The following is an 18,187-nucleotide window of genomic DNA, read 5'->3' as shown; positions in this document are numbered from 1 at the left end:
GGGTCAGAATGTGCATTGATATCCAGCTGAGCTGTCAACTGGCACTGAGCCAGGCACGCAAACCTTTGCCATGTGAAGCAGCATGTGGACCATATGCCACTTGAAAATCTTTTTCATGCATGATTTAATGGTTTTTTTAAGGCTATATAATTTAGTTTTATTATTCCAGAAACTTAGTATTTCTGTTTTTAATAGAAAAGCTTATGTGTGGATGGAACTCAGTTAAAAATTTTTAACATATATTTTATAATTTGAAAGGATTTGACATCTGATATTTTAAGAATGTCATTTTGAATAGCTTATTTTTATTGGATATTTTTCTGTTTCAGATGGATTTTAAGAGGATGTTTAAAAAAGATAAAAGCAATCAAGATATGTCTGATATAGGAAAAATGTTTTGTGAGAAAAAAATGTAGAATTTTGTTTGAAAGGATTGATGTTTATAGAGTTAATGGATTCCTTCACTATTTTCACATATATGAAGACATCCAAAGATCTTAATATATACTATATTTGCTAAGGTGATGTTGTATAAGTTTTTCTAGGTACTGCATTTTCATATATTTGTAAATAATGTAGTTTGGCATTGGTGTTTTGTTTTGTTCTCTTAAAAAACAAAACCATAGCCTGAGTATTAGAGATTCTGTAAATAGTTACTGGCACAGTGATGTGCTGTGTAATGGGAGGAAAATTTTGGATTAACCACATTTCTGGTTGCCTTTTTTTTTTTTTTCTAGACAGTGATTATATTTTCTCAAGGTTTATTAATAAGTGATAAAACTAGTAATACATAATAAGCTGTTGGTAATTTAGGTAGAGATTTTTTGTTCTTCATAATTCTTACACCAAGCAAAAAGTTGCTGTTTATCAGATTCACTTACTACTAAAATTCTTTACCTTTATTGATCTTTCAGTTCCCTCTTTGTGAGCTGTTAATGTAGGCCTTTTAAGGATTCTAAGAACAAGCTCATTACCCTTTCACTTAACGAATTCTTAGCCTCCAGGTTTACAAAGTGGACTTGAAGTCCTTGAAATTTTAATTGGGCCATTTTCTGACTCTTAAGAATTTTTTGGATGGAAGTGGTGTGTTTTTTATTTTAGCCATACGATATATATCATAAGAATGCCCCAGTAGGGAAGATATTGCTAATTAATTGACCTTGTTTATCAGCACATTTATGAGTATTTTATTCTGCTTATCACTAAATATTAATCTACTCTATTTGAATAGAAACTGGAACTGAGGAAGTAAATCTTTGATTTGGGAGTAAGAAGGACATTTTAACCAATATTTTAAGTGTTCCTGCTTGCAGAGAAGTTTTTTCTTGTTCGCGAGTGGTTTTCTTTCGTAATGGAATGATCAATGAGAACTCTGATCACAAATCTGCATAGTTATAGTTAAGCTTAATACCTCAGAAGGACCAGTAGTGAAATCCTCTGTTATCCACTCTTCAGGGTCTATTTTAAAATTCCTTGATGTAGCAGGTTGTACCAATTACCATTAATATATTAAAAATTATTTCACAAAAAATGCTGGACTTACATAAATTTATATATTACAAAACAGGGCTAAAGTGACAATTTAGTGGAACATAAATTTTTAGTCTGATATTTAGCTTTGGGTATATTTCAATAGAAGAGTAATTCCTGCTTTTTGCTGCTTTATTTACTATCTAAGTAATTTGGTACTTTACATATATGAAATACATCATATTTTATGGCGTTTAAGGTTAGTCTCAGCAGACCTGTTATTTCAAGGCTATTTTAATTGTTTTTCAGCTGGTTTCCATTTTATCATCTTCCCCTTCTCTACAGTCTGTCCCTCATACCAGTGCTGAATTAATTTTTCTGTAAGACCCCCTTGCAGGGGTGTGTATGTGTATCACTTTCTCACATGAAAACTCTTCCCTTTGCCTGCAAACTATAGTTCAGATTCCTTGACCTGCTATACAGTTAGATCTGGGTTATGATCCTAGCATCACCACTTAGCTAGTATGTAATTAATTCATTTATTTATTTAGCAAGTATTCATGGAAGACATTATTTGCTAGGTCACAGTGGTAAACGAGACAGACAAGGTCCCAGGCTTCCATTCTAGTAATATTTGCTCTCTTGGTCCCCCTGTCCTTCCCACCAGCACAACGAAGGATTCAGCAACTGCCTCTTACGATACTTGTTTTCTCTCAATTATACATACAGCAAGCTCCTTGGAAGCAGAAACTGCATGTTAGGTCTCTGTGTCTCCAGTTCTGTGGTATCATATATAAAGGGTTTTCAGTAAATTGTGCTCATGATAATAGGTAAGTCTCAAGTGTTTTTCAGTGTTTGGCTTATTTGATTTTTAAATTATTGCTGATATTTTAATTAACACTATCAGATAACACTGAAACACATTTCAGAACAATTAAACAGATGTAATGGGATTTGATCTGATTGTTTTCTACCAGCTTTTTTTTTTTTTTTTAAACAGTACTTTTTCATGCGTTTTTCTTTTAGGCCTTATTGAATTTGAAGAATGTGACCCTGCTAGTGCAGTTGAAGGTAAGTTGACTACTTGTAATGTGTGGCAGCTAGCTGGTTAATAGTTTCTGTTAACTGAGTAGAGGGCCTGCTTTCCATTGGTGTTAATAGGTCTGTGGGATGATATAAAAAATCTGAATGTGGTTTGAAGGCCTGAGGGTATTAATGTTTACTTAATAAACAATAGGTTTGCCCAAAGGAATATATGTATTTTAAAAGATTAAATATAACATATATTTGTTTTCAGATATACATTGAGATTATTTCCTCTATTGATATCCATCTTTAAACATTCTAATGTCATAAATATGAAACTCATCACTACATATTGATACTGCTTATTCTACAGTGGGTAACATTTCAGTAATTGATAAGGTTATGCATTAATGCTGATGTTACTATCATTCAAAATAGGTGATGACTTGACTTGGAGAAGGGGTCCACAACCTTCCTGTTTAAATTGATGTTTTTCGTAGCATGAAACCCAAGAGATGTCTGCAATTTTTGTCATGTTTTATATATCTCACTTTGTGAGCTGCTGGAAATAATTTGAAACCAACCTTCTATTTTTTCCCAAGATCTGTGTAAGAATTTGGAGAAATGGTTTGCTGTTGTGCGTAAGGTTATTATTTGAGCAGTCAAGGAGCTCTGGGGCCTAGACTTTTTATAGTTACTAGCTGTTTGACTAAGAGCAGTAATTATTTATATTCTCTGTATTTAAACTTTAAAATTCTTCAAAAGAAGTTCAAAAGTTCTTTAAAAATGTTTATAATAAATAATACCTACTCTGTGAGAATAAAAACGTATTTTATTTTTAAAATATTATGGTATACAAATATACGTTTCAGGCGTTAGTTTTGCACGAAAGCAAGAACATTGTTCTAAGACACCTGGATTACAATCCTGGCTGTAGTGTTAACTAGTTGTATAATACTGACTTAAAAAAAAAACAAAAACAAATACTACTCTCTGTAGTTTCCTCATCTATAAGGTGAGAAGTTAGCTTAGGTGTACTCTAGTTCTCAAAAAGTAGCTAAACTTTAAGTGCTAAATTCTGTTAACAATGGATAGTATGACTGACCTTTAAAAAATAATTTGTCATGCAAGAAGAGGATGAACTGCCATATTTGGCAAAACAGAGATGATATTTGTTCATTTATAGTTGGATCACTTATAATATTATATATTTACGTATTTATTTTAAAGATTTATTATTTATTATTTATTTTGGCTGCATTGGGTCTTCATTGCGCCATGGGCTTTCTCTAGTTGTGGCGAGTGGGGGCTACTCTTCGTTGTGGTGCTTGGGTTTCTCACTGGGGTGGCTTCTCTTGTTTCGGAGCACAGGCTCTAGGCACATGGACTTCAGTAGTTGTGGCGCGTGGGCTCAGTAGTTGTGGCACGTGGGCTCAGTAGTTGTGGCTCGTGGGCTCAGTAGTTGTGGCTCGTGGGCTCTAGAGCACAGGCTCAGTATTTGTGGTGCATGGGCTTAATTGCTCTGTGGCATGTGGGATCTTCCTGGACCAGGGATCGAACTCGTGTCCCTTGCATTGGCAGACAGATTCTTAACCACTGCGCCACCAGGGAAACCCTGGATCCACTTATAATATTATTTACATTAGATATAAGATATGGACAAAAGAATGCCATATTGTAAGTTTCCCATGTCATACTGTTAATGGATCTGTTGTCATCTTTTCACTTAAAACAACACATTTATATTTTGTGACTCTTTATATAGGGAAGATGATTTGACCTGCATTTATAACAAAATCTTAGTGAATAATGTACTTTCTTTGAAGTCTTAAGATATCTCCAAATGCTTATTTTGGCTGAGGTGATTTAGGGGAAGAGAGAATTTCATCAATCAAGTGAATGTTCTGTGTATAACCTTTTGGTGGATAACAGACTATATTATATTAACTTAAGAAAAATTTAAACAGACTATGACTCATTTAAATATTAGGGTTTAGCAGTTGATACTTTCATTTCTTTCATCCAAATTTAGTATCAACAGTTATGAGCAAATCGTGTCAAGATACAAGATGCATTTGTAAGTTTAATATATTTATCAGAACAGTTATGTTTCTGTAACAATATACATTTATTTTAAGGTATAAAACCAAGGAAAAGAAAGACTTTTGGTTTACCAGGAATAATTAAAAAGGAAAAGGATGCAGAGTCTGTGTAAGTATATTAAATATTGTCAAAATCCTTTCTATTTTTATAAATAATTAAGAATAAGACTATTGTTATGAATTTGAAAAGAAAAACTTCTTTTGGAAATAACTCAAAGTATATATGGCAAAAATACAAACTTTTCTAAGAACATTTGCCAGGTCCTCTAGTTTTAGTTAAAAGTGTTAACTTTTCTTATTATTTTAAAATTTCAAGATGAAAGCTTTAGTGTTTTGAAATTAAAACTTTAATAAAGATAGTCTTATTTTATAAAACAATACATACATATTTAAAAAAATAAACAGAAGTACAGAGAAAACTAAAAATTTTTCTAAGTCTTAATAACCTAAGAAAAATGCCATGGTTAACAATTTGATGAAAATCTTTCAATATAACTCTAAGCTTATAGGAACTTAGTGATATGTGTGTACATAAATGGGGGAGAAAAAAGCCCTAACGTATTTTAAACATTTATACTAATTCATTTTTACATGGAAGATGGAGTATAAATTTCATTTACCTTTTCATTTTATTTTATTTTCATTTACCTTTTTTAAAAAGTAAATTGATATACAAAGAAATATAATTAGCATATAAGAAATTAAACTAGTATTAGCTAAGTCAAGTTTTCTACCTTGGCTACACATTAGAACTACCTGAGAAATTAAATATATCTATGCCAGGCCCCCTGCTTCAGACCAGTTAAATCAGATTCTTGGGGTGTGAGGCCCCAGCAGAGTTTTGGTTTTTTTTCTGAGCAGCCTGTGTACTGGCCTTAATATATACCTGGGGTTGAGAGTCATTGAATTATGCTTAACCGGAGACAAATGGGAATTAAAGGAACTTTGCTTAATTATTCAACCCATTTAGACCGAAGAGACACTAATCAAAAGTTTTGAGTTGATTTGTTGAAAATTTGTTTAAAATCCCTAGTTCTCTAGCATAATCAGCAAAACTCACGAGATTTAATATTTTGATGGACATTCATATTTTCAGCATAAGTTCTCTTACATTTGTGCTTTGGGTGGTCTTGTGTCCTGCCTGGTTATGTGCTTGTCATCAGAGTTTCTTGGAGTTTCTGCCATACTGAACCTCTGTTTCTTTCCTCCTCCCTGGTTGTATTTGGTTTAACAAATTAAGACTATTTGCAAATTGATTTATGCCTATAGCTACTGTCTCTTCTGCGAATGTCTTTTTTGAGCATTGTGAAGGGGGTATTTTGCTAAGGGAATGGAACCTAATCTCTTTTATAATATTGGAAATTGAAGTCTAAACAATTGATTTGTAAATAAACTTTTAAAATGTAGCCAATTTATCTGTTAGTGACTATATTATAAAGAGGTAAGATGTTTTTATAATTGATGGTTTTTACAGCTGTTCATTTAGGGAGCTTATAATATTTTTGTATATTCCATGTTTTTAAAATGGTTTTTCATAATCAGTAATTTCCCAATATGATCATTAGGCCACTTAGATATTAGAATATTTTAACCAATAAGAATACTAGGTCAGAAAACTAATGCTTAAATCATTGCATCATTTATCGCCTTCTTTCAGCACTCCCTGGCAGGAAAAATGTTAGAATTCACTTTGCTTGAACTGCCTGAGGCTCTTGGCATGCTTCTTCTTATAGCCTGAAGGCTTTTGAAATGCCAGCAGTTGTGGAAAGGGGTCCTGCTCAGAGCTTAGTCTTCCTGGGGCTTCGTCTGCAGGTCTCATACTGCGTACTGTGAAGGCAAAACAGATGAGTGCTTTACCACAAAGACTGGAGAGTTCTGGCTTAAAGCCAGAGAATAAATGGTTTGGAATTTTTATACTTACTTTTATATTTAAACTTTATCTTTTAAAAAAGAAGGGAGGAGAAATGTTCCAACATCTTAATTGATTTGCTTCTGTACAGGGATCGGATTTATTATTATTGTGAATCATTTCCTTAGAGTATGCATAGGTTTTTTGAAATAATATTCCTTATAATCTACCAACAATAAGGAAGCTCTTTGTCAAAATTTGCTATTTTAGGTAGGTATAAAGACACGTGGGGCTTGCATTTACCCTTATGCTCCCATTTGAATTAAGAGCAGAATAGTCATCTCTCTCTTTTTTCATTTTTTCAGTCTATACCGCCTTTATTTAACAAAGTTCTTTAATTTATAGATTTCCATGGTTTGTGCTTAGTCTTTGGATTGATAAAGATTACCTGTTTATCTTATATATTAATTTAGTGTTTTTTATTTTGTTCATTTGGCTCTTAAGGTGTACCTAATGTCTGTGTTTTCAGACTGTTATTAAAGCAGCAGAATCTTATTCTGTATGTATTAACTGTCTCAAACCAAAGTCCATACCTAATTCAGTGCCTTTTAAATGTGCACTCTGATTTTTTGTTTGTGAATTTGTTTTAGAATGTATACATATAAATTCTTCTAACCTTATTCATGGCTTCAGTGCCTTTAATTTTATATTTTTAGGGCTTTATTTGATTAGTTGAGAAGTTTGGTCTTTATGTTTTAGCTTTACATTTAAAATAATTTCAATAGATTATATCTAAATTTGTATTTGCTTATCAGTTAAATGATAAAATATCAGTGTTCAAATGCATATTACATTAGACTAGAAACTATTCCAACTGGAAGTCTAGCTACTCATTTAACATATTTGGGGAAAAATGGTTTCACTTCTATATATACTAGCTTATAGAAAATATTTTAAAGGAAAAAAGTTTTAAAAATTTTTATTTAAAAATGTTACTTACTATTATTATTTACCAGTAAATGTAAATACAGACTTTTTAAAGCCAAAGTTTCTTCTTTAAGGGAGTTTTTTTGTTTGTTTTGTTTTTAACTTCCTCTACCTGAAGGATTAAAGGCCAGTAGAAATCCTTGTAGGACTGACAGCGTCCTTGACATGATTCATGTGCATATTCATGGAAAAGAAGTATTTTTGAAAGTAGTTTTAAACATATTTATAAGCTGTTTGTTTTATTTTGTCTGTGGTATTAGTATAGGGCAATGTCTTTGAATTTTAAATTCATTTGGTGTATTTTAATATTCATGATTTGATTTCTCTAAATATTTTTATAGAATTTAAATGAAAGTTATGTTTAAATACCAAGGCAAACACTTTCGATATAGTATACTTACCAGATCTAATAGTTGAATATTTCTAATATTTTGTTTGTTTTAATAGGGAATGCCCTGATGCAGATTCACTTGTAAGTAGATTTTACTTTGGTATAAACAATTAAGCTATGTTCATTAGGAAATACCTAGCATATTTGGGTTGAGTTTGTTTACAAATCTTTCAAAGAAAAATACTAACAATGTTATTAGAAATTCACTATTAAAATTATTTTACATATGTATTTTTGGCTTTACATTGCCAGGTGCTTTCCTATTAAACAGAAGGTATTTCTAACTACTTTTGAAACGTCGACATTTTACTTTTAAAATTGGAGTGGAGCCATAGCATATTGCTTTTTCTTGGAAAATATGTCAGATTTCAAATCGTTCTGTTTTATTTTAAAATGTACTCTTACTCATGGAGTCTTAGATCTATTAAAATACTATTGTATTTGTTCATGTATTTGAGGTTTGTTTAGGAGACTGTCATTTTAGAAAAAGTAGCAACAACCATGGTTAGTACTTTTCTGTGCTTTTTGTTTTAAAGTTTGTTTATATTTCTTACTTAAATATATTTCTTCATATATAATTAAGGAAGATATCAAATGGAGCTCCTTGTGGTTACAGTGAGAGAGTAGATTTACCAAATGATGTAGGTAATTGTGTAGACAGATATGTTTTTCAGATTGGTCATTAGACACTGGTCATGTTGATAAGTGTAGTAGAGTCAAGCTGTCTCTTTTATTGTTCTTGCTTGCATTATTAGTTTTCTTTTAGCTCCAAAACATTATGGTCTTTTATAACATATTGGTGTACCAAAGTAAAGAACTACATATTTTGTAAAACATTGTGTTTTATGTTAAGATAAAACTAGTATTTTTGTTTCATATTTCAGCTTTAAAATAAGAAAATTACAATTTGTTAATAACTTTATAGTGAAAATAAAGAAATAGACTTCTGATGAGCTCTAGGCTTAAAATCATCAGAGTGTTTTTGGAGTTGTAACGTTTACCTTACCACTTGCCTGCTTTGGTTTACTGATTAATGAAAAAGTCAGCAAGTGTGTTTGGCAGTTACTTCAGTGTTTATGTTTTATTTCTGAATTATTTATAGCATATATTTGATGATTGCAGCATTGAATACAAATTTTAATATTTCATGTTTTATTTTATATACACTTTAAATAAAATGTTTTAAATGTTCTCAGTTCATTGATACTATTCTGTAATGATCAATATTAAACAGATTTGAACTTTAGCCAGTACTTTCTGAAATCAGAAAAGGGGTTTTAAAGAGGACACAAAATTCTACTGCCATGTAAGAAATGATTGATAAATTTGACTGTATAGAAATGGAAAACTTACAAAATTAGCAAAAATACACCATAGAAGGATTTGGATCACTAAAGATAGTTGGGCAGAGTGTATTTGCAAGACATTAAACAAGAGGCTAATTATTTTCCTTTGTAAAGCTTTTATGCAGATAAAAGGTAAGCAAGCATCCCAGTAGGACAAGGGCATTAGGATAAAAACAGGCAGTTTTCATAAGAAGAAGTAAAAGGCTGTGGTGAATAATCATAAGAAATGTTCGGAATAGTAGTCTCATTCTGATGCAAATTAGGTTGAAATTACTATATTCACCTATCATATTGGGAAAAGTTTTGATACACTCATACTGTTGGTAGGAATGTAAATTGGTATAATCTGTCTTGTGGATACTTTGGCAGTATCCCCCCAAATAAGAAATGTATATTCTTTTTGACTCTGCAGTCCTGCTGCTAGGGCTTTACTGTTACTGCTGTATTCACAAACTTTATGTGTGTGTGTGTATGTATGTGTGTGTGTGTGTGTATATATGTGCTTGATCAAGATATATGCTTATATAGAGGGGGAGGGAGAAAAGGTAGATATAGATGTTTATTTCAACATTGTCTATATTAGCAAAAAATTGGAAACACTAAAGCATCCATTAAAATGGGGATTGGTTAAATAAATTATTAAACATTCACTTGAAGAAATAGATGTTATAGGGCTAGGTTGCTCTACGTCTGTTGATATTGAAAGAACTTACTAAATAAAAGCAAGTGTGATCTTTTAAGTAATTGCTTTTTAAAATATATAAATGTGTCTATTATATGTATTCTCTTTTTTAAAAAAGAATGAGTTATAAGACCTTGAATTGTGGTTACCTTTGAGGAGGAGGATTACAGTGGTGGGCAGCAGGGAAAGGAGGCTTCCATTTTTTGTTGTTTCCTTTTGTTTGTGGTCTATTTATGACCTTTTTATTTATGGCTACTCTTACTATTACTTGAACATCAGTAGGCTACTTTGGTAGGGAAATTATCCATCATTTTCTGTTCTTTTTTAAAAAGGTTTAGGTATGTAATTTAAAAAAAATTATTTTGAGTGAATACATCTTTTGAAAGTTATACCATGGAAGCTACACCAAGGAAGTGTAAACTGCTCTTCTGGTTTTAGCCAATTTCACCTCTCCAGACGGAGAGATTGAGAAACATACCATTGACTTGTGAGGTCTAGCCCAATATGTTTTTAAAATTACTACCACCACTATCCACCAAAACTGCCTTTAGAATTGTTGGCTGAAGTTACCTGCGCTTTTCTTCTTGAAGTGCTTTTGACGTAATGCTTTGCTCTGGCAGTATGGGGCCCTAATATAGAAACCATGGATTGAATGGACAAAGGTGTAAACAGGTAATGTGTAAGTTTTTATTAATATAATGAATAGTTCTAGCATTGAAAGCCTGGTACAGTGAGAATCATTGGGGTTTTTTTTTTTAAACACCAAAGAAAGTTTTATTTTGAAATAATTGTCAATTTACAGAACATTACAAAGATAGTACAGAGCAGTCCCATGTACCTTTCATGTTGTTTCTTCTGATGGTAACATCTTGCAAAACTTTAGTACAGTATCATAACTAGCATATTGATACTCATGCAGTCAAAGCAGAACATTTCCATTAACCGAGGATCCTTTTTTTCCCCCACCTATTTAACCCTCTCCAAATGCTCAAATCCCCAGAAGTCAGTGATCTGTTTATCACCTCTATATTTTTGCCTTTTCCAGAATGTCATATAAATGGGATCATATAGGATATAGACTTTTCAGACTGGATTCCTTTACCAAGAATATTAAATATGCATTTAAGATTTATTCATATTCTTGCAGGACTTGATAGTTCGTTCCTTTTTTTAGCACTAAAGCGTATCCTATTGTATAGGTATACCACAGTTTACTTAGCCTTTCACCTATGGAAGGATGTTTTGGTTGCTGCTTCTTTTAGGTGGTTATGAATAAAGCAGCTTAATAACATTTGTGTACAGGTTTTTGTATGAAAATAAGTTTTCACATCAACTGGGTAAATACCTAGGAGTATGATTGCTGAATTGCTGGAAGGATCTTTCCTTTTTCAGTCACTTTTGTTCCATTCTCACCCCACTCCTACCTCTGGCAACCACTAATCTTTTTTCCATTTCTATAAATTTATCATTTCAGGAATGTTATATTTAAGTGGAATCATACTGTATGTAACCTTTGAGATTGGGTTTTTTCACTCACCCTTTTCTGAAGATTATTCCAGGTTGTTGCATGTATGAATAGTTCATTCCTTTTTAGTACTAAATAGTATTCTGTGATGTAGGTGTGCCAAAGTGTGTTCACCTATTGTAGGACATTTAGTTGTTTCCAATTTTTGGCTGTTAGAAATAAGTTACTTTGAACATTTGTGTACAAGTCTTTGTGTGAACATAATGTCTCTCTCTTGACATTGGTCATTTTCTTTCTGAAGTCTATTTTATGTAATAGTAAGGTAGTCACTGTTTATTTTTTAAATTGTTTGCATGGTATTTTTTTTTTTTGTCATTTTCCTTTCAACCTACCTATGTTGTTATATTTAAAGTGAGTTTCTTGTGGATAGCATATGGTTGGGTCATGTTTTTAAATTATTCCTGTCTGTCTTTTATCATATATAGACCATTTATATAGTTAATGTAATTATTGACATGTTAGGGTTTAAGTCTGCCATTTAATTTTTTTGTTCTCTGTTTGTTCCTCTCTCTTTTAGAACTTTTCCTTTTTCCTGCCTTTCTGTGGGTTATTTGAGCCTTTTATAGAATTTCGTTTTGATTTACTTACATTTTTTTGGAGTGTATCACTTGTGTATCTTTTTACACGGTTGCTGTGGATCACTCTTCAGTACCTTCGGATAGTTGTTTATCTGTATTCTGACCAGAGTTTATAGATGTAATCTACAGGAGGTTGACTCAAAAGCAGTTTATTCAGTCTTATAGAAAACAGCTCAGTATTATCTTAAATTAGTACATCGTATAGTATAGTGTATTATAAACAAATTTAAAAAGAGTGTCAGTAGTAGATCCCAGATAGAACCTCCAGAAGAGAGACTTCTCTGGTGGTCCAGTGGTTAAGACTCCATGCTGCCACTGCAGGGGGCACAGGTTCCATCCCTGGTTGGGGTACTAAGATCCCGCACGCCACTTGACACGGCCAAAATACCCCCAAAACCTCTAGGAGATTAAATATCTGGTATGTTTCTAGGATACCAGGAACAGGAAGAAAGTATTTTGAAAAAAGCTTTTTTTATTCTGATTTCTAATGAATCCACATTTTCTTTATTTTTAAAGTATTTTAAAGTATTATTTGCATATTAACAAGCAACATATAGAACTCGAAGAAAGTGCCCTACCTCTAGGGTCATAACTACATCACTTGTCATCTTTTTATATATGGAATCTGCTCTTGACCCTAGCAGTTAACTAACGCTAGCTACATTAGACTATTTATTCAGCTTCGAAGCTATAAGTATGTAAACCTTGTGCTGTGTCTCTCAGATTAGCAGTCCTTCATATGTTTCTTGCTGAGCATTAGCAAGTGATTGGAAGAAGAATGGGAAACTTTACCAGTAGAATGATATTGGCTGTCCAGTTATATCCAAGTGGTAAACCCTGGCATTTCTTGGCAGTCCTTTTTACCCCTGTTTTTAAAAACTTTTTATTTGAAAATAATGTTGTAACCTACAAAAAAATACAAGAATATTACAGAGAACGCTTGTATATCTTTAACTTTTTTACTACATTTGCTTTAACTGTTCCATTCTCCCTACATATGTGCATGTGTTCATGTGTGTATAATATTTTTTTTGAGCACAAATTTTATATTCTCTTACCTAACCACAAAAGCATTTTTAGAGAAGTGTCCCTTCTGTATCCCTTCTGCTCCTCACCCTTCCTTCTTAGGTAACCAGCTTTATTGTGTTCTGATTTATCTTTGCAGTGGTTTGTTTGTTTTTCATAAAAATAAGCAGATATCTATATGGTTTTTAAATTTCCCCTTTCTTACTTAAAAGGTAGTATACTATATATATTCTTTTGTACTTGGCTTTTTTCAGTTATCACTATTTCCTGGAAGTCACTCTATATCAGTTTATGAAAACTTATCCTTTTTTTTTTTTTTTTTTTTTTTTTAAATAGCTGCATAGTACTTCACTTTGTGTATGCACCATAGTGGACATTTAGTACTTTCCAATAATTTTGAGTTACAAATAATCTCTGGTGAATAACCTCGTTGCATATGTATTTTTAAATTCTTGGGGGCATAGCTTCAGAGTAAATTCCTAGAAAAGGAACTTCTGGATAGAAGGGTAAACACGTAAATATTTTTGTTAGATATTGCTAGATTTCTCTCTGTAGGAATTGTACTATTTTGTGTTTATACCAGCAAAGCGTAAGAGTACATTTCCTCACAGCTTTGCCAACAGGGTATATTTTCAAACTTGAGCTTTGCCAGTCTCACGGATAAGAGATTGTATTTTAGTGTAGATTGTATTGTATTTTAAATTTTCTTGGTAGTCCTTGTATTTCTATTTTTTTGTTGTTGTTCTATATTTTTGATGTTTATTTCCATTTACTTAAGCTGTCAGTCCTCTGAATTTACCACCTTTCTTCCATGGATACACACCACCTTGTGCTTTTATTTCTTCACTTTGAAGATTTGAGTGAAAATTTGGTTATTCACACAACTGCTGGCATGCCTAACCCAAACACCTATTCTCTTCCATTCAGTGTTTATCCTATTTGTTTTGCAATGCTTTTCTCTTTCAGACATCTGAAGCATGGGGTGTCATTTGAAGCTGATTAAGAAGACATAATTTCCCACAGTGTTAATAATTTCGTTAATCTATTGATATTTGATAAATGATATTTGATAAATGATAAAGCTCCTCAGTAATAGTTAAGGCAGTTTTGCTAACCTGTAATGTTTTTGCAGTTGGAGCCACTGTGAAAGTTTTTTTTTCTTTTCCCCATAGAACATTCCTGATGTGGATGAAGAAGGCTATAGTATAAAACCAGAAGCAAATCAGAATGATATCCTTTCATCATCTGGATATTCTTATGGATTGTGTTGGTATTTAGAAGTAGACAGTTATAACAAAATAATCTATTATTTAGTAAAGACTTCAAATTTTTAATTAATTACAACAAAATTTTGTAATTACAACACATTTTGTTCTTTATTTGACATGTTACGAATAAAACTTAGTAGTTAAGTTTCTGGTAAAGTCCATCTTATCTCAAAGTTTTTTGTTCCTTTTTATAAAAATGTGTGAAAAACTGGTTGTATATTAAGATAATTTAAAAACTCAGTTCTTTAACTGATACTCACATACCAAAGAGAACCATTTCTACTCATCTAGTGATTCTGATTCTGAAGATGAAGAACCAAAGAAGTATCGGATAGAAATCAAACCTATGCATCCAAATAACTCACATCACACAGTGGCTTCCTTGGATGAATTAAAAGTATCCATAGGAAATATAACGCTCTCCCCAGCAATATCTGTAAGTAAGAAAATAAGCAAGTTTACACCCATTATACAGAAGCCTTTGAGGGTTTTTTTGGTTTTTTGTTTCTTTTTAGCTTATCTGGTTAGTGTTAGGACTAACAAAAATTAAAACATCACTTAGTTAAGCATGTTGGATGAAGAAATATAATTTTTTCAGCTTTATTGAGGTATATAGTTTATAACTTATACAGGCAAATGAATTTGTGAGTTCGGCTTAGTTTTGCTTCCTTTTGAATGTACTTTAAATGAAAATGTGGAAAATCCACTATTTCTGCCATCTGATGTATTTTATAAATAGTGGTATATGTCTCAGGCAGAATTTTGTGAACTGTGGTGCTAACCTTTTCCTCATCTAATGTTAAAGTTTTTCATTCTTTTTTTTGGTGAACTTTATGTAAAAGGGAATTCCATAAAAATGGATTTCAAGATTAAATTATATCTTTGCTTTTTTTTTTTTCTTTTTCTGTTACTGTAATTAATGGTTGTTTCCCCATACTTTTCATTCAGGAAAGGCAAAGATAAGAATACTTAGTGATAGTGGTTACTTCCTCAATTCTGAGATACTAAACTTGATAGCCTTTGGGGGAGAAAAAAAGTCACCATAATAGATCTGTTGATGTCATACTCTTAAATTCAGAAATATTAAATATGGGAAAAAAGCAGGTCTTAGAATGTCAGTTTAGTTTAATCTGTACATACTTATTGTAGTTGGTATTAAAACTATTCTTCTTAATGGAGAATAAAAGTTCTCACCATTTTGTGTTATTATTTAGTTACATATTTTAAGTAGTCTATATGTATTTGTTTGGAAAAAATGTTTTTCTCCCAGTCATACACTTCTAGAATTTGAGAACTGTTTTTTCCACCAAAAAGAAATTTTTGAAGTGAAGTTTTATTCTACCATTACTATTTAACATTAATGCCAAGATTAAATTATGGTATATATGTGAAGATAAAGGTTGTGAAGCCATTAAAAATGTTTTATTGTATAAGAGCATAACTAATTTAAAATATATATGTGTAAATAAATAAAATAAAAGCTTAGAGGATATATACATCAGAATGTTAAGCATATGTCTTTGGGTAGTAAGATGTTTTGTGCTCTTTTCTGTTTTTTAAAAAAATAGTAAATGTATTAATTTCATACTTAGAAAATAAATAATAATCAGAGAAATTTTAATTGTTAATGTTGGGTTTGAAAAGAGGATCTTGAGAGTATATTTTGTTGCCTAGTTTGCTTATCTAGCTTAAGTTGTTTTTCCCTCCAACAGTGTATGTGTTTTAAGGTATATAGATTTTATCAGTAGATATGATTAAGAAGGGAATAGACAGATTATTAGAGCAAGGAGATATATTTTAAATTCTAAAATGAATACTGTGTTTTTCTTTTTCCTTTTTTTTTTTTAACACTTTTTCTTTTTCCTTTTTTTTTTAAACACTGTTTTTCTTTTTCCTTCGATGTACTACTAGAGACACAGCCCAGTAAGTGTGAATTTTATATTTTTACCTATTGACTTAAAAAAAAAAACCATTGTATATTTGAACATTGATTTTAAAAATATTTGTGTTTTTAAATTAGCAAGTCATAGTATCTTGCTGTAGATACTAGTATTTTAAAACATTTTATTAAATGAGTTAAAGGGACGTGTTATTTTTTGTCTGTAAAACAAAGTTTTTTCTGTAATCTTTTTCTTTTTTTTTTAGAAATTTATTTATTTATTTATTTATTTTACTGGCTGTGTTGGGTCTTTTTTGCTGTGCATGGGCTTTCTTTTTAGTTGCGGTGAGTGGGGGCTATTCTTCGTTGTGGTGCATGGGCTCCTCATTGCCGTGGCTTCTCTTGTTGCGGAGCACGGGCTCTAGGCCTGTGGGCTTCAGTAGTTGCAGCACATGGGCTCAATAGTTGTGGCTCACAGGCTCTAAAGCACAGGCTCAGTAATTGTGGCGCGTGGGCTTAGTTGCTCCACGGCATGTGGGATCTTCCTGGAGCAGGGATCGAACCCCTGTCCCCTGCATTGGCAGGCGGATTCTCAAGCACTGCGCCACCTAGGAAGCCCTCTGTAATCTTTTTATGTAAGTACAGTTTATAATTGAGCAGATATACTAAAAACAACTTAAAATTATGTTCCCAGTATTAACATTTTATCAAATATTTTATTACCACATTAAATTATTTGTTTAATGGCACTCAGTTTTTGCATTTATATTTTAGGTGCAGATGAATCGGAATTCATCTAGTAAGTTTGACATTTAAATTGGTTGTTTTAAGTCTATTAAAATTTATCAGGGAACTTGGATTGATCTGTTTTGCATTTATCAGCTGTTGCTTGGTGATGCAAAACGTGAAGGTGCAGTGACCCAGCAGGACTTTTGCATTACTGATGCTGTTCCTCCGTGTAACAGTTGCTTATGAAATGATTCGTGTTATCAGTGCAGAAGGTAGCAAAATAGATTATCTTATAAAGAGACTATTGCTTTAGTTATAAAAATTTTATTTTTCAAAATAGAATGTCCTTCAAGAGTTAATAAATAACTACTTTTGGTCAATAAAATAATCACCAATAATACCAGAACTTGAAAAATACCTTCATGATTCATCAGCTAAAATTCTGGAGTAGTACATAAGCATTTAAACATTTGTTCTTGTTTTTAAAGTTGCAGCCCATATATATTTTTTTATGAACAGCAGTTTAATGAATATGATGGTTTAATTGACTTAAGTTGTATCTTATCAAAGATTTTAGAAAAAAATAAAGATTTAGCAGAAATTCAGCTACTTTAATATTAAGCATAGTAGAAAAGTTGTTAAAGGCTTATTTTCCTTTTCTTCATAATTGTTTATATATATGGTATTAATGCCAGAATTTTAAAATTGATGTATGTGTAGTATTTCTCTTTGCATTAAAATATTTTATTACTCAGATTATTAATTTTTTCATATTTCAACTTTTTAATTAGGTGAAGAGTTAACAAAATCAAAGCCATGTTCTGCATCCAATGAGTAAGTTCCATGTTAAAAAAATTTTTTAAGTAGACTTTATTTTTTAGAGAAATTTTAAGTTCACAGCAAAATTGAGTGGAAGGTACAGAGATTTTTGCATATTCACTTTGCCTCCCCATATGCCAAACCTTGCCCACTATCAGAATCTCCCACCAGAGTAGCATATTTGCTACAATTGATGAACCTACACTGCCACATCATTATCACCCAAAGTCCATGGTTTACTTTAGCATTCACTCTTGGTGGTATATATTCTATGAGTTTTGACAAATGGATAATGACATGTGACCACCATTATAGTATACAGATTAATTTCACTGCCTTAAAAATCCTATTTCCTCCATCTATTCATCCTTCCCTCCCCACTACATTTAAATTTTAAGTATCCTTCTTTTGTTCTTTTTTCTAGAGAGTTTTATTATCTCTAGTTTTAATCCCAGTAGGCTGTTTTTAATCATCCTGTTTCCTAAGCTGTGAAACGTCATAGAGAGTTTT

General features: G+C 31.7%; 1 protein-coding gene across 5 annotated transcripts in view; it reads left to right on the top strand.

The window, feature by feature from the left end:
• FCHO2 (FCH and mu domain containing endocytic adaptor 2) overlaps positions 1-18,187 on the top strand; it is a 122,054-nt gene that overhangs the window by 68,171 nt on the left and 35,696 nt on the right. For 4 of the 5 annotated variants that reach the window (XM_057741276.1, XM_057741240.1, XM_057741259.1 and 1 more), the window contains 8 exons: positions 2,497-2,541; positions 4,635-4,707; positions 7,882-7,906; positions 14,155-14,215; positions 14,514-14,686; positions 16,162-16,173; positions 16,904-16,928; positions 17,650-17,692. In XM_057741276.1, the coding sequence (XP_057597259.1) occupies positions 2,497-2,541; positions 4,635-4,707; positions 7,882-7,906; positions 14,155-14,215; positions 14,514-14,686; positions 16,162-16,173; positions 16,904-16,928; positions 17,650-17,692 (457 nt within the window). The remainder of the gene's footprint in view (positions 1-2,496; positions 2,542-4,634; positions 4,708-7,881; positions 7,907-14,154; positions 14,216-14,513; positions 14,687-16,161; positions 16,174-16,903; positions 16,929-17,649; positions 17,693-18,187) is intronic. The other variant, XM_057741249.1, reaches the window with a different exon arrangement.

The sequence above is a fragment of the Hippopotamus amphibius genome, chromosome 1 (assembly GCF_030028045.1).
Source record: "Hippopotamus amphibius kiboko isolate mHipAmp2 chromosome 1, mHipAmp2.hap2, whole genome shotgun sequence".
In the NCBI taxonomy this organism is placed as follows: domain Eukaryota; kingdom Metazoa; phylum Chordata; class Mammalia; order Artiodactyla; family Hippopotamidae; genus Hippopotamus; species Hippopotamus amphibius.
The sequence above is the reverse complement of the archived record's forward strand: the minus strand, read 5'-3'. Positions and strand labels throughout refer to the sequence as shown.